This window comes from Aspergillus brasiliensis (assembly GCF_001889945.1).
Source record: "Aspergillus brasiliensis CBS 101740 unplaced genomic scaffold ASPBRscaffold_22, whole genome shotgun sequence".
NCBI lineage: Eukaryota > Fungi > Ascomycota > Eurotiomycetes > Eurotiales > Aspergillaceae > Aspergillus > Aspergillus brasiliensis.
The window spans coordinates 1-13,611 of NW_027137463.1; the positions used below are offsets into that span (position 1 = coordinate 1).

General features: G+C 47.1%; 6 protein-coding genes across 6 annotated transcripts; 4 read left to right on the plus strand and 2 right to left on the minus strand.

Annotated features, from left to right (window-relative positions):
• Nucleotides 1–1,469: 1,469 nt before the first annotated feature.
• Nucleotides 1,470–2,018, plus strand: ASPBRDRAFT_138530 (DUF3425 domain-containing protein; the record flags this gene model as incomplete). The annotated part of the gene is made up of 1 exon (XM_067619003.1): nucleotides 1,470–2,018. A coding segment is annotated over one exon (549 nt), but the record flags the coding sequence as incomplete, so codon positions are not given.
• Nucleotides 2,019–2,282: 264 nt separating this feature from the next.
• On the minus strand, nucleotides 2,283–3,213 carry ASPBRDRAFT_138548 (uncharacterized protein; the record flags this gene model as incomplete). Its single annotated transcript, XM_067619005.1, has 4 exons — nucleotides 2,283–2,468; nucleotides 2,524–2,680; nucleotides 2,738–2,845; nucleotides 2,906–3,213. The coding sequence occupies 4 exons, from the start codon at nucleotides 3,211–3,213 to the stop codon at nucleotides 2,283–2,285; spliced, it is 759 nt and encodes a 252-aa protein (XP_067473435.1).
• Nucleotides 3,214–4,263: 1,050 nt separating this feature from the next.
• Nucleotides 4,264–5,447, plus strand: ASPBRDRAFT_188910 (uncharacterized protein; the record flags this gene model as incomplete). The annotated part of the gene is made up of 1 exon (XM_067620140.1): nucleotides 4,264–5,447. Exon 1 carries the CDS (start codon nucleotides 4,296–4,298, stop codon nucleotides 5,445–5,447), a length of 1,152 nt encoding a protein of 383 aa, XP_067473436.1. The 5' UTR covers nucleotides 4,264–4,295.
• Nucleotides 5,448–6,702: 1,255 nt separating this feature from the next.
• On the plus strand, nucleotides 6,703–7,717 carry ASPBRDRAFT_138373 (SDR family oxidoreductase; the record flags this gene model as incomplete). The annotated part of the gene is made up of 4 exons (XM_067618990.1): nucleotides 6,703–7,001; nucleotides 7,135–7,242; nucleotides 7,316–7,472; nucleotides 7,532–7,717. The coding sequence occupies 4 exons, from the start codon at nucleotides 6,703–6,705 to the stop codon at nucleotides 7,715–7,717; spliced, it is 750 nt and encodes a 249-aa protein (XP_067473437.1).
• Nucleotides 7,718–8,556: 839 nt separating this feature from the next.
• ASPBRDRAFT_138561 (epoxide hydrolase family protein) lies at nucleotides 8,557–9,907 on the minus strand (the record flags this gene model as incomplete). Its single annotated transcript, XM_067619006.1, has 3 exons — nucleotides 8,557–8,688; nucleotides 8,740–8,841; nucleotides 8,903–9,907. 3 exons carry the CDS (start codon nucleotides 9,905–9,907, stop codon nucleotides 8,557–8,559), a joined length of 1,239 nt encoding a protein of 412 aa, XP_067473438.1.
• Nucleotides 9,908–10,773: 866 nt separating this feature from the next.
• Nucleotides 10,774–11,703, plus strand: ASPBRDRAFT_59869 (uncharacterized protein; the record flags this gene model as incomplete). The annotated part of the gene is made up of 1 exon (XM_067628123.1): nucleotides 10,774–11,703. One exon carries the CDS (start codon nucleotides 10,774–10,776, stop codon nucleotides 11,701–11,703), a length of 930 nt encoding a protein of 309 aa, XP_067473439.1.
• Between the last annotated feature and the right edge of the window lie 1,908 nt (nucleotides 11,704–13,611).

Below are 13,611 nucleotides of genomic sequence, written 5' to 3' on the forward strand. Positions count from 1 at the left end.
TTAGTCTATTTATTAATTTTTTTTAGAATTCTAGTAATTTTCTTTTCTTTTTTAATATTTTTTTTATCTTTTTAATTTTTTTTATTAATTATTGGTATCTTCCTGCCCTTTAGATATTTGCCGGTAAATACCATTCATGGTTATCAGAGTAGATTAGGTCACGTGATAGCTGATATAAGGGTCACGTGAGAAGTATGGGAGGCGGAGGTCTCACACCTGTTATATTAGTATTTTCATTATAATATTCTTATAATGAGAATATAAAATGTGGACCCCGTGCTGATTCAGCAATTTGACCGCTTATCTAAAAAAATGAACGTTAAACCCTTTTCAAAAGTTAATATTATATTATTATTATAATACAAAATCTGAACCTCTCTAATGCTGGGTACCGACGTAATTGGCGACGAGATATCGATTGGGGGCCACTACCGCCCCACCAGCCAGGCTTCCTCCACACCGGCCTTCGCTCATGCCACACCCTACCGCCTACCGTAGAGGGTATAGTACGCTCCCTTTAGAGTAAAGCTTGCTTTTTGGAGTAGGGAGATTCTCACCGCCTTCTTTATATAAAATGTTAAGTGCCTGAGGTATAAAGCGGCTGCCTCAGGTTCAAAGAAGATCAAAGTAGTAGGCGGTAAGGATATACCTACTCCAAAAAGCAAGCTTTACTCTAAAGGGAGCGTACTATACCCTCTACGGTAGGCGGTAGGGTGTGGCATGAGCGAAGGCTGGTGTGGCGGTAGCGCCTCCCTATTGATTAGCCATGAGTTTAGGGATTAAGAGAGATTAGGCTTTTCCACCTTGTACCTTTGCAGCTTGGCCGCATACTTCTCGTCGAGGCCGGATTTCTGGTCAGGCTGTATTGTATAATCACCAGACCACTTGATTGTCGGGTCAACTAGCAGATATTCCGGACGATTCGAAACATGCCATTTTGAATGTCCGAGTTGATAACTTAGTTGATTTTGACTTTCAGTTGAAGACCAGCCTTGACGTCATTCACTATGGATTTGTCAGCAACTCAGGCCAAGCAAGCAAAACCTCGGTCTCGCTCCTGGGTTTCGTTTCCCATTCAGTTTCCTTGTATACTATTTTGGATGCATTATTCCATACCTCAACCAATTGCATCCGAATAAAATGGGGGGACCAACGTCTGTTGTTCAGCCGCATAGTACTGATTTCCCTCAATGTCAGGGACTAGCGGATAAAGATGACTGGTCTAGAGTCCTAGATCGAGCTGAGCGACGGCGCCGACAGAATAGGATAAATCAGCGGGAGTACAGTGAGACACTTGGCTTGATTTACAAAAATTCGTGTAGACCTGGAACTAATCTCTGGTGATCCATAAATAAGGGAAACGCAGGTGTGGTGAGGCAGTCCAGCTCACGACGAAGCCATCGCCTGCTCATCTATCCATAACAAAGAAGCAGCATTCTTCCCAGCAAACAGAGGGGCAGCTTCTTCAGCGATTCGCAGTGGCTGCTTTTCATAGCTACCATTTGGGCTGTCCGCGTGTTGATCACCTATTCTCCCTCACCAAAGCCAACGTATACCGCGCCTTCCTAGACAATATTTCCTCCTTAGGTTTAGTCGCGGATGGGATTTGTGAGCTAAACATTCTATCCCCGTTCAACCTACACGGTCCGGTGCCAGTTACGCAGACTGTGGCAACGATCCCACCGTCCTTGCGGCCGACTTTGTATCAGCGCTCTGTTCCACACCACCCATGGCTCGATTTTTTCCCATTTCCCAAAGTTCGCGATAATCTTCTGTCGAGGCAAGGTCGCTACAGTAAACATGAGTTCTGCTTGGATATTTTGGGCTTCTGGAACCCCGATGCAGTGGACAATATGCTACTAGTCTGGGGAGAACCGTACGATCCATCAAATTGGGAAGTGACGGAGGGATTTATCAAGAAATGGGGTTGGGTGATTCTCGGTTGTCCTGAAATTTTGCAGAGCACCAACAGGTGGCGGGGAAAGAGAGGTGAACGCCCAATCTTGCGGTTTCTGTGATGGTCCACTGCAAAGGGGATATTTCTTCGTGGGTTCGATGAGGGTCGGACGTGAACATAGCTGGGGAAGCCTTCTCATCCCGCTATCCCTCAAACCCTTTGTATAAGCATAGGCTATCTCTTGACACGAAGTGACGAATTCACGATATTTCGTAAGGCAACAAATGATGTCGTATGTTTGGAACTGTCTATTGGCTATTTAATATACATATAGACATCTGAATGACACTCCTTTATGGAAAGGACTGGGAATTGCCCCTTACTCTTACCAGGGGATTTCTTCGCCGGCGTATTGGAAGGGTGCTGGACGATGATCGAACGCAGGCACACGAATATTGAAGAATTTGCCATTGTCCTTCCTCCCCACACGAGATATCAGATCCAGAACTGCGTTGGTGCTCGTATCGATGTCGATATCTGCATCATCACCCCCGAGGTCCGTCTTTACCCACTAAACTTCTGGTCAGCATTCCCGCCGGACGGTAACTAAGGGGAAAATCGCTTACACCTGGGGATAAGACAATGAAGGTGAAACCCTTATTTGCATAAGACAACGCATACTGCACAGTCAGCATATTAAGAGCTGCCTTGGATACTTTGTACGACGGGGAGTCTTGGGTTGCCCGAGCAGATGCATGCCCTATGGATCCAAGGCCCGATGAACTTTTTCCCCAGATTAGAGACTTGATACACTTAAGCGAAGAGCGATTTGCGCCTTACTAGTTAATGACTTTTCTCAGGCTACCCTTCATCAAAAGAGGAAGAAAGGAGCGCGTGACATGATGCACCCCAGTCACGTTCGTGTTGAAGACATAATTCAAATCGTCCCTTATGAGACCTTAGCACGGCTGAGCAGTCAGAGTATTCCTTCCAATTTGATATACTTACATCGTCGTAATACCCTGCGGAAAATGGGTCATGATAGCAGCCACGTTGATAAGCACATCCAGTCCCTTGTCTCCCTGGGAATGCTCTATGTGCTCGACAGCGCGCTTGATGCTTTCCTCGGAGTCAACGTCGAGTGGAACGACTACTACACGCCCAGGAGCATCGTTGCTCAACTGCTGCAATGCATCCGTCTGAGTCCGAGCGGCTGCATAGATAATGGACACGTCGGTGGCGGGTTTGGTCGCCAAAGAACGAACGAGACCCAGGCCTAAGCCACGAGAAGCCCCTGTGATGAGATACGATACCATTGTCAATCAGCGTTTCGAATGTGAGGTGAAACTCGGCTGCTGTATTTTCTCTATATTTGCAAGCCCAAGATTCTTTATAGACAGGCATGGGGTCGATATGTCTGTTTAGTCATCTACACACTTGTAACTAACTAACTAACTAGATAACTATAGTTACCCCCAAACCCGAGAGAAGTTGTTATCTCCGTGATGGCCGGAGCTTAGATCTCCACCATAGCCAATCGCAGGCTCTCTGGATTACCGTATTACTGTGGGGACATACTATACCCACGGCTTTATTACTGACGTAGCAAAATACAAGTCGGTCACATAACATCGGCGAGCTACTACTAGGTTCAACCCTTCACTCAGCCTATTAGGTTAGTTGGCCAAGGTGGAACCATATCAACTGACAAAGTGATGACTATCTTCAAGGCAACCATGGATGCAAGCTTACAGTGGGCCCCGGCTGCTCATTAAATCCGACGGGCGAATGACGACTGCGGCGTCGAGCCCGCCGGATCCGGAGTTCAGGACTTTGTAGAACATACTCTAAACTAAGCTATGAAATCTAAAGACTAGTTAATTCAGAACAGAGTTCTAGGGCCTTTTCTTTGAGCTATACCGCTTGACACGTCGACTGTAATCCGGAAATAAGGAGGACTGCAATCCGAAGTTTGACGGACGAGTGTTGTTGCAATAGAGAGCGAAAAATCCTCCAGGTCCATGCATGCATGCTCATTCTGCTCAATCCTTCAGAAAACAGCATGCGTCATGATTTGCTGCCGTCATGAACATCCTGCAGGTCACCCATAGCGACTTATCCCATGACTTGAAGCAAGCGGGATTTTAGCGACACTCCAACACGGAGTTAGGAGATGAACTAGTCTCATGTTCCGAATGGGGCCCAGCTGGCTCTACCATGGCATTCGGACCTTGCAAGCTTTAGGTCTAGAGCTCTAGGGATAAATACTTGCCAATGTAGAGCTTGTCGCCGCGTTCATGCATAGTGTGTCTGGTGTACAAACCCACGATCTGTTTATCTTTTTTTTTTTTTTTTTTTTTTTTTTTTTTTTTTTTTTTTTTTTTACCCCAAAGTGACTATGGCCTCCGTCAAAATCTCATCTGAGAGTCTTTTGGCTCGGCACCGCCAGCTGGCACCTTCAGCCTCAGTCCGCGTCTCACCCCTTTGTCTTGGGACAATGACCTTCGGCGAACGGCAGAAAGAGCGATACGGTGAATGCACGAAAGAGGAAGCGTTCGCTATCCTCGACTACTTCTATTCGCAAGGCGGCAACTTTCTCGACACTGCCAATGTCTACCAGAATGGCCAGTCTGAAGAATGGATCGGGGAGTGGATGGCGCTGAGAAAAAACCGCGATGACATGGTCTTGGCTACGAAGTATTCTAATATGGGTCGCTCTGGGGAGAACATTATCCGTTCGAATTACGCCGGCAATGGCACGAAATCAATGAAGCTTTCCCTGGAGCATTCGTTGAGCCGACTCCAGACGACTTATGTGGACATTCTGTATGTCCACTTCTGGGATTTTACGGCATCTGTGGAAGAAGTCATGCAGTCCCTTAATGACCTCGTTGTCGCTGGCAAGGTTCATTACCTGGGCATTTCAGATGCTCCAGCTTGGGTGGTCACTAAGGCAAATCAGTATGCTCGCATGGCTGGTCTCCGTCCCTTCGTTGTTTATCAAGGCATGTGGAACGCTTCGCTGCGTGACTTTGAACGTGACATCATTCCGATGTGCTTAAGTGAAGGGATGGGCATCGCTCCCTACGGCGTTCTCAACCAGGGCCGTTTCCAAACGGAGAAAGGCTTCAAGGAGCGCGAGAAGTCCAATCCTGGCCGCAACTACATCCCGCTTTCTGAGCATGATAAAAGAATATCCAAGGCCTTGGAGGTCCTCGCCGCTAAGAAAGGGGTGCAGCTCGTTGACGTGGCTCTAGCCTACGTTTTTGCCAAGGCACCCTATGTCTTCCCCATTGTGGGCGCGAGGAAAATGGACCACATTCGAGGAAGCATTGCAGGATTGAAAGTGCACTTGACTGAACAGGAAGTTCAGGAAATTGAGTCTGCATATCCGTTCGATTACGGCTTTCCACATAGTTTCTTGAGTGGTACGATGATCTTTGGTGAAGAGCCTTCTCGGGGTGCTTCCGTGCCACAGGATGTGTGGTTGACCAAAGTTCAGGGGAATTTCGATTGGGTCAGCCAACCGAAACCCATTGGACGTTACTAGTGGTCTGATTTGGCTAGTGCACGTTGTTGATCCTTTAGTCTTCACGCAATAGAAGAACGTGGCGGATGTCGTTGTGAATTTGAGACTCGATCAAGTAGTCAGCATCGTATACAGGGATTTATTCCGAATCGAATCAGGTAGATTGAAACCCAACCATAGGTTCATCTTACATATAAGCCACCGCATGAGACCAATACGTTGCCCGAAAGGCCACACCCGTAGATAGATGGTCTGATCAAAGTGATTTGAATGATTCGTGGACGGCCAACATAAAGAGGCCGTCTGCCATGACCACTCAATCATGACATAAACAATAATACGCCAGTCCCTTCAATGCTCGTATACTTATGGTCTTGCTAAATTCCAACTGCATAGATAAGTCCTAAGGTCTGATAGTGGTGAGTCTGCAAAAAGTTCATATACTCACTAGCCAACCAATTTTGAGTGGCCTCGACTAGAAAGTCGCGGTCAGGCCCATCCGATCCGTTGGTAGAGGTAGGGTTTTCAAGAGAGTGGCGATTTGTCCAATTGCGATTTGTCATTTGGTGTACGTACCGCCGGTGGGGGGCGAATGTACTGCGTCACAGCCCAAGATCATCTTGTACGTAACAACTCTTGCAGGGCGTGTAGGGTAAGATTATTAAGGGATTCTATCCACGATCATCTCCTCCGCTCTGCTACAGCGGAAATTGGTCGTATCTCAAGCATCGAGCCCTCTATCGTAGGTAGCTTTGAGAAGACGTGAATGCTTACTAAGTATATCATGGGAATAACACACGCATACACACACACACATTGGCCGTGACAGATTGCCTATGGTGTTGCATTCGGATACTTCGGATCATCGAAGGCTACGCAGCCAAATAGGCAATTCAACCCTCAGGCCTCTGATTAACCGCGGTCAGCATTTTTATCTGGTATTCCGAGTAGTTTTTCCAGTCTAGTTCATACTGGGACGCCCTGCCTAGGGCATCCTTGGGCATCCGGTATCTTGAATGGTTACAAGGCCCTTAACCATAAGAGTCTCCATTCTTTCGAACCAAAATATCAGCACGGAAATACCGGAGGTTAGGGATCAGCTTACTTCCGCTAAAAGGGGGGGGGGGGGTCCCACATAATCGATCCCCATTGAAATAGTTAAGTAGTAACTCTGTTAGACATGAACAGGCCCCAGGTCAACATCCATGACATTCGAACAATTCCAGTCGGCCTTTTGATTTCCCTCTGCTGCTAAGACTTCCATCTGGACAGTACGATGCGTTCCTACCTGGTCACCGGATGTTCTCGAGGAATCGGACTCGAGTTGACACGTCAACTGGCTACTTCGGAGGACGATGCTCTTATCTTTGCATCTGCCCGATCCTGCAATAACCCGAAATTCCAGGAACTCTTAGGACAACACCAGGAGCGCATTGTATATGTGCCCCTTGATGTGACGGACCAAGCCAGCATCAAGAATGCTGTGGATACCATCAAATCAAAGCTGGATGGTAGAGGATTGGATGTACTCATCAACAACGCCGGTGTGATGAGTAATGGGCCGATTGAAGAGATGTACGCCTCTTTATCCTTTTCTTTTTTTTTTTTTTTTTTTACCCTGTTCCTCTTTTATTTCGAGATAACCTAGCCCGTCGTCCACCTGGTAGTTAACTACCCCTAATTACTGACTCAATCAATTTGCGCTCAGGGACGATTTGGAAGATGCATTCCGCATTAATGTCCACGGGGTACACAACCTTACACGGGCTGCCTTGCCCCTGATGAGAAAGGGAACGGAGAAAAAAATTCTGAACATGTAAGTCCGTTCGCTTCTATACCCTCCCTTGGCTACAGGGAGCAACAGACTAAAGAAACTCAAAAATTCCAAGCTCTACAACGCTTGGCTCCATTTCTAAACAATCAGTTAATCGCCATGTGGCAACCCCTTCTTACAAGATCACAAAGGCTGCTTTGAACATGCTTACGGTGGTCTACGCCAATGAATTGGAGAAGGAAGGATTCACAGTGTTCTGTGTCAGCCCTGGGGTACGTTTCCCAATAGAGCCTACAATTACTCGGAGTAGCTGACACTGAACGAAACCCAGTGGTTGAAAACAGATTTGGGAAGCGAGAATGCTGATCTTCCAGTGGACGTTGGCGTTACATCTGTACTGGATATTCTTCATGGCACTGGCCAGGAAGGGAATGGCCGGTTCTTCAATATTCATGTGCCTGGGTGGGAGAATGCGCCCGGCTTGAATCAGTACGATGGAAAGGAGGTGCCGTGGTAGATCTCTTTTTTGTGGACAGGGGAGAAAGATACACCTCAAGAAAATGGTAAGGGGGCCAGGAGAAGCTTGGGTGCTGTGTCTAGTGTTGGCAGTATATCGTCAAAGAATAGTATCATCTTAGGTTTCACAGGAAGTTGTTCTAGCATACCCTCTCTCAAACGCATTCGATCAAGGTTAAGGTTACGAATCCAATACTCGCCTGGAACGCGCATCGCCTATGCACCTTGACTTTTGTGCTTTTGTGGAAAACGTACTCTGTACACTCCCGCGCCTTACAGGCCAAGACTAAGAGTCGTCTTCCAAGTTCTAGCTATTTCCAACGAGATTACTGATCTAGTAGAGAATGATCTGGGCAATCCGTCAATGTCTAATGCTTATAAATCCAGCACTGCCCCAGAGTTCCAACCGGCCAATCAAATGAGACTTAGTTCAGCGTCCTATCTCGGCTGGCTGGAGATTCACCACCGACGACTGATAATTCCCGACATGTGTGATGGGGATATAGTCTTGGGAAGGAGAAAACCCCGGCTCAGAACCAAATGTTCATTGTCTCCGGGTACACCAGACCAAATAGAATAATCATCGGTGTCCTTCCGAAAGAAACAGGTCAATATTTGAAATGGGGAGAGCATTGATGCGGTCTAAAATCGAGACAAGTGGGGTTCTGAGAGACCCAGGCTCTACTACATTTAAATCGAACTTGGCATTACTTGGATCGTTGAGGGCCAAACAACTGGGAAGACGCCTGTCACTTTATAAAGAACGTGGGTGGTCAAATACCGAATAACGAGTGCCCATCTTCCATAATACTAGTAGTTTAGACACTATATCTGGATTTTCTATAATAGAGAAAAGAATTCGCGCACGTCGCTTGCCCATATATCAGGATGAGAAACAGCCGGCCAATGACCGCCAAAATCATATCTCTTAAAATACGCTACTGGAGCCATTCGTTCGACCCAGTTCCGTGGCTGAGGATGATTAGCGAGGAGTTTAATGCCCAGTGAAATGATAAGACATACCGTTAAAGGCCAATTGGCAAGTGAATGGAATGGCCCATTCCGACCTCCCCATTGCGTGACCCCAGTTGGAACATTCGATCTGGGAAGCATTAGGATATCGGGCTATCAATGGTTTACGTTGTTAGTATTGATTATCTCCAAATTCTCAGGTCAAACAACCCACCTGATTCATATCCGAATAGACTTGGATAGAGCCGTACGGTGGCTGTATCCACTGCAACATTGTGTCCGTGATGAGTTCATCGTATTCATACGAAAATCCGTCGCTACTTCCGTATTTGAGATCCCATAGCCAACCCGCAAATCCGACTGGGCTGTCCGTAAAGGCCAAAGATATAGCGGCCGGCTTTTGATTCATCACCGTAGCGTACGATGCATGTTTCGCGAACCATTCGCCTGCAGTTACCATGAACTGATTTTCCTCTTCGGTGGTCTCATTCCGGGCTTGCCGGGCAAAATCAGACTCGCTCGGGGGAACCAAGAAAAAATCAGTGAAGTGCCCGATAATACTATCGCGGACATCTTCCACCATCCACATGCCAATCAGCCAGCCAAGGTCACTCGTGACGATGCCATACTTTTCATAGCCTAGTTGTTTCATGAGCGCATCAAAGGCCCTGCCCATCTCCCTTGCGCGGAGGCCAGGCTGTCTTGCTGCCGGACTGAATCCGAATCCGGGCAAGTCAATCGCAACGACGTGGAACGCTTTGTCCCCATGTTGGGCCAGAGGTTTCAGGACGCGGGACCATTCAAGGTGGGTAGAGGCCCAACCATGAATAAGAAGCAGCGGGGTGGCCGCGTCGTCGTCAGATCTCTCATGGACAAAATGAAGGGGGATTGACGCCGAGTACTCGCCGTTTCCAGGAACGGTGGTAGCGTAGTGTGCAAACTGCTCGTTCATCTGCTTCTCGGCTCTCCTCCAATCGTAGTCCTTGGCCCAATAATCTGCCAGGCCTACGATAGCCCCCATTGGAGGGCCTTGGATCGTCCAGGACAGGGAGGAGACCAGCGAGGGGCGGTAATCACGCACCTTTCGCAAGGTATACTCGACAAACTCCTGATCAACATGTATATCGAAGCGCTCGGGGGCTGTGGTGCTCGGGAAGCTGAAATTGAGCCCGGTGTATCCCGAGTGATTGGGGGGGATGGTTGTTGCGAGAGATGACATGATGTGTAGTTAAGGGCTTCGGGTCAGAGAGGCTTTTTTGAGTACCAAGATTTTTTTGACTGTTCAATCTAAATGTTTTGAAGCACAGAGTGCAGAGAACCCAATATTTCGCGACTTGCTATATATAATGTAAAAAAATGTCTTGCTTGATTCTGAATATCCTCTGATGTATTTCCGATCTCTCGTCTCTTTTTGCGATGATTCCTCCGAACTGTGACTAACTGTCAGTCTTCTTGAACTTCCGTAGTCCTGACCTCGCGGTCTTCGGCCAACCGAGAGGCCGAGCTGATTAAGAAGGTTTGTTTTGAGTTCTGACTTAGTTGGAAGCCTTAACAAAAAAAGAGTTGTCAAACAACACGGTTCAACCAATAGAACAATAAGAAAATGCCGCCCTAATTGCCGCTTCCCACCATGTCCGACTAGGGTTTAGACTTTAGACAGTCGACAGACAGGACGAATGAAATTCGCCTTCTCCGGGTCCCAATACGGGGCGGAGCTCCACTCGGATTACTTTTAGGCCCGGAGTTAAAATAGCTTGGTCGTCTAAAAATCCGAGACTCCTTTGCCATGTCCAAGGTCTCGAGGAAGTCAATTCTGCTTTGAAATCTTGCAGGAAGGGCCAGTCAGTCGCAATGGATATGGCGGACCAAGATAGGTTTTGGTGGCAGTCAAAAGTCCGTTATTCCCGTCCAGACCCACATGTAGTTTATGATTTCCATCATGTAAAATTGGCCTGGGCTACGGAGTACCTCAAGAACCCGCTTCTCGTCGTCCAGCTCAGTTCAAATAAAAACTCTCTCGCGAGACCATTATTGTGCCACCCTTATTCGTTTTCGAAATTCGGTCACGAAGTGTCCTCGAACGTCATGCCGCCCTTTCAATTCAAACTGTCCAATGACGGCGTCGTGACCGGCGTTCACTTCGTTCCGCCTCTATCAGCATCCTGTGCCAAACACCGTCCTCTGATCGTTGCTCTACATGGGGGATGCTATGACAGCCAATACTTCGATGGCATTCCCAAGTACTCAGCTTCGTTAGCGAGTGAGGCCTTTGGAGTCCCTTTTGTGTCCATCGATCGACCGTCCTATGGGGGCACAAGTTCAATATTGCCCGTTCCGGAGGGATCCGATTTTTACCAGGAAACTGGCATCTGGCTGCATCGCTATATTCTCCCTGCCCTCTGGTCCGAGATTGGCGCACCAAACCAATGCCACTCTATTGTTCTCCTGTCCCACAGCCTGGGGGTGATGGGAGGAATTATAGCCGCCGCTCTGCATGCGGAAGACAACGCACCGTCATATCCCCTTTCTGGGCTGATTGCCAGCGGCATGGGCAATACACAGTCGTCTTTTATGAAGTCTTCCCCCCCTGCCTTCATAACTATAGACGCCGACCATGTGCTGTTCCCTCCAGACAAAAAAGACGCCATCATGTTCAAACCAGGGACCACCGTTCCTGAGGTTTTGGAGCTGTGTGAGCGTCTTAATGCGGTGTCGCCGCTCCCGGAAATAGTCCAGTTCCCTGCTCTCTGGCTGCCGGTTTGGAAAGAAAAGTGGGCCGCGCAGGTGTCAGTTCCGGTTATGTTTTCTCTTGTGGATAATGACCCCTTCTTTGTTGCCGATGAAGGTGAACTAGAGGTCTGCGTGCAGGCATTCAAGAAGAGCTCACGTGTTGATGGAAGCTTGGTCAGAGGCGCCCCTCATTGCATGGAATTGAGCCATTGGTCGCAAGGGTGGTATGCTCGTTGTTTTGGATTCGCGATGGAATGTGCTGCCAGTCTGGCTAGTTCAGCATAGACTCGAATAACACGACGCTTTATAGCCCAGTATTCTCACAGGCGCTCTTTGTTTTGTGTAGGAGCGGAAAGACAAATGAAGAGCATTCTTAGGCAACCACCATCGTAGTCAATTCAGAGAGCCCGGAAGAGGGTGAGATTGACGGATGATATCGTAGCTCAGCTTTGGCTGGGGGCCACTTGTGTTTGGATCAGAGTTATGGAACAGGTAACATAGGATTTGTCCCCACCCTCAGCCACAAAACGGCAAAGAGGCCTAGCAGCTGATCCTTTTTTTTTTTTTTTTTTTCCCGGGTATGCATCCCGGTCATGAAAGGTTGTTTTCCGAAGGCATTGCTGTACACTAGTAAGAGGCAACTACCAGTTTTCCTGCAGCGTGCTATCGCGGACATCGGCAATATGGTTGGTTGTCGTGATATGGAGGTGCATCATGGAATAGTCCTCGTCGGGCACAAAGCACCTATTCTCGCGACCGGGTTCGCGCTAGAAACAGACTTGTTGCATTTAAGGTGAGTAGGATCCGTTGGCTCTCATGGTTTAATTCTTCCCAGTGCTTAGACTACTTGTCGGGAAATACTATATAGAGTATGGCGTGCACCAGAACTGTGGCTAGCGCTCACTAGTCAAGAGTCCACCACATTACATGACTCCGACTTGCTTCGTAGTGTATACAGTGATCTGCGGAATGAAGCTGCCCTTCCAAGAGCTCAGGGAAACCGTCAAATTCAGCGCAAGGTATATTAAACTCAACACAGCTAGTATGTGTCATTACCAAGCATCTATACATTATGCGTAAAGTAGATAGATATAACGTATTCAACTGCCGAACGGCGGATACCATCGAGCGGCGGATTCGCATTCCCGTATGAATTGGCAGTTTCTTGACTTGAGATTCCTCAACTATTTCAGTGTCGCTTTAATACTTTATCATGGTTTTGGAAATTTTATTTTAAGTCTGTGAAAGGTAATATACCAATTTCCAAATAGTTATCAGATGTAAATAGCTTGGGTCATTGATTACGTTGTATTATAAGACTTACTTATATGTTTGACATTACTATGGAATAATTTTTGTGCTACAAAGGATACCCTCTTTCGTTATGTATATAGAGTATAAGTCTTGCACGTGAGGCTACTAGGGTAGAGGGATTGTTGAGATATTCAAAGTCTAAAAGCGCTATCTTATATGGGAATACAGATCCGCCGCTCGGTGGTATTATCGTAGCAAGACTTCCACCAGTTCTTGATGAATTCCGCTTTTTCGTGACGACGTATCTTGGCGGCTCTCGTGTATAGTTTTGCTCTGTCACTCTCGAGATCAGTTTCGATGGAGCTTCGACGAAATCCGTTGAGTTCACTGATTTGCTGGTAGATGGCTTTCATTCCAACGGTATTTTCGACTTCGGCACCGGCAGCAGCATCAAGTTTTTAGAATACATTAGGATTCTAGTAATAAGGCATACTCTATTTCATATCAGAAAGCTGTCTGAGACCTCCACACTCTACAAGTAATATATATAGTAAAAATCTAATCAGAGACTGAATATATAGTTTAAATGTCGGCCATCACGACCATTCTCCCTAGCAGATTCGGTGGAACTTACCCCGAGAATGTTGGTACTTGACAAGGTATCTAATTATTCGATTAGGCAAGCAGATCCCGACTACAACTTGAAAGAATAAATGAATAATAAACTGAAAGCACACTACTGGTACTGATCACTCGTCTGACTACGGGGATGCATAGACCCTGATATCTGTGACTGATTAATCTCTTCGCCATATGATATTCTCGAAGAACAGATCTAAATGACGGGCTTTGTTGTGAGAGATTAAAGCCTCTTCTGGATGCCACTCAATCTTTTGTACAGGCAGTGATTTTTTCTTCATAACTTCTTACATGTTCTTA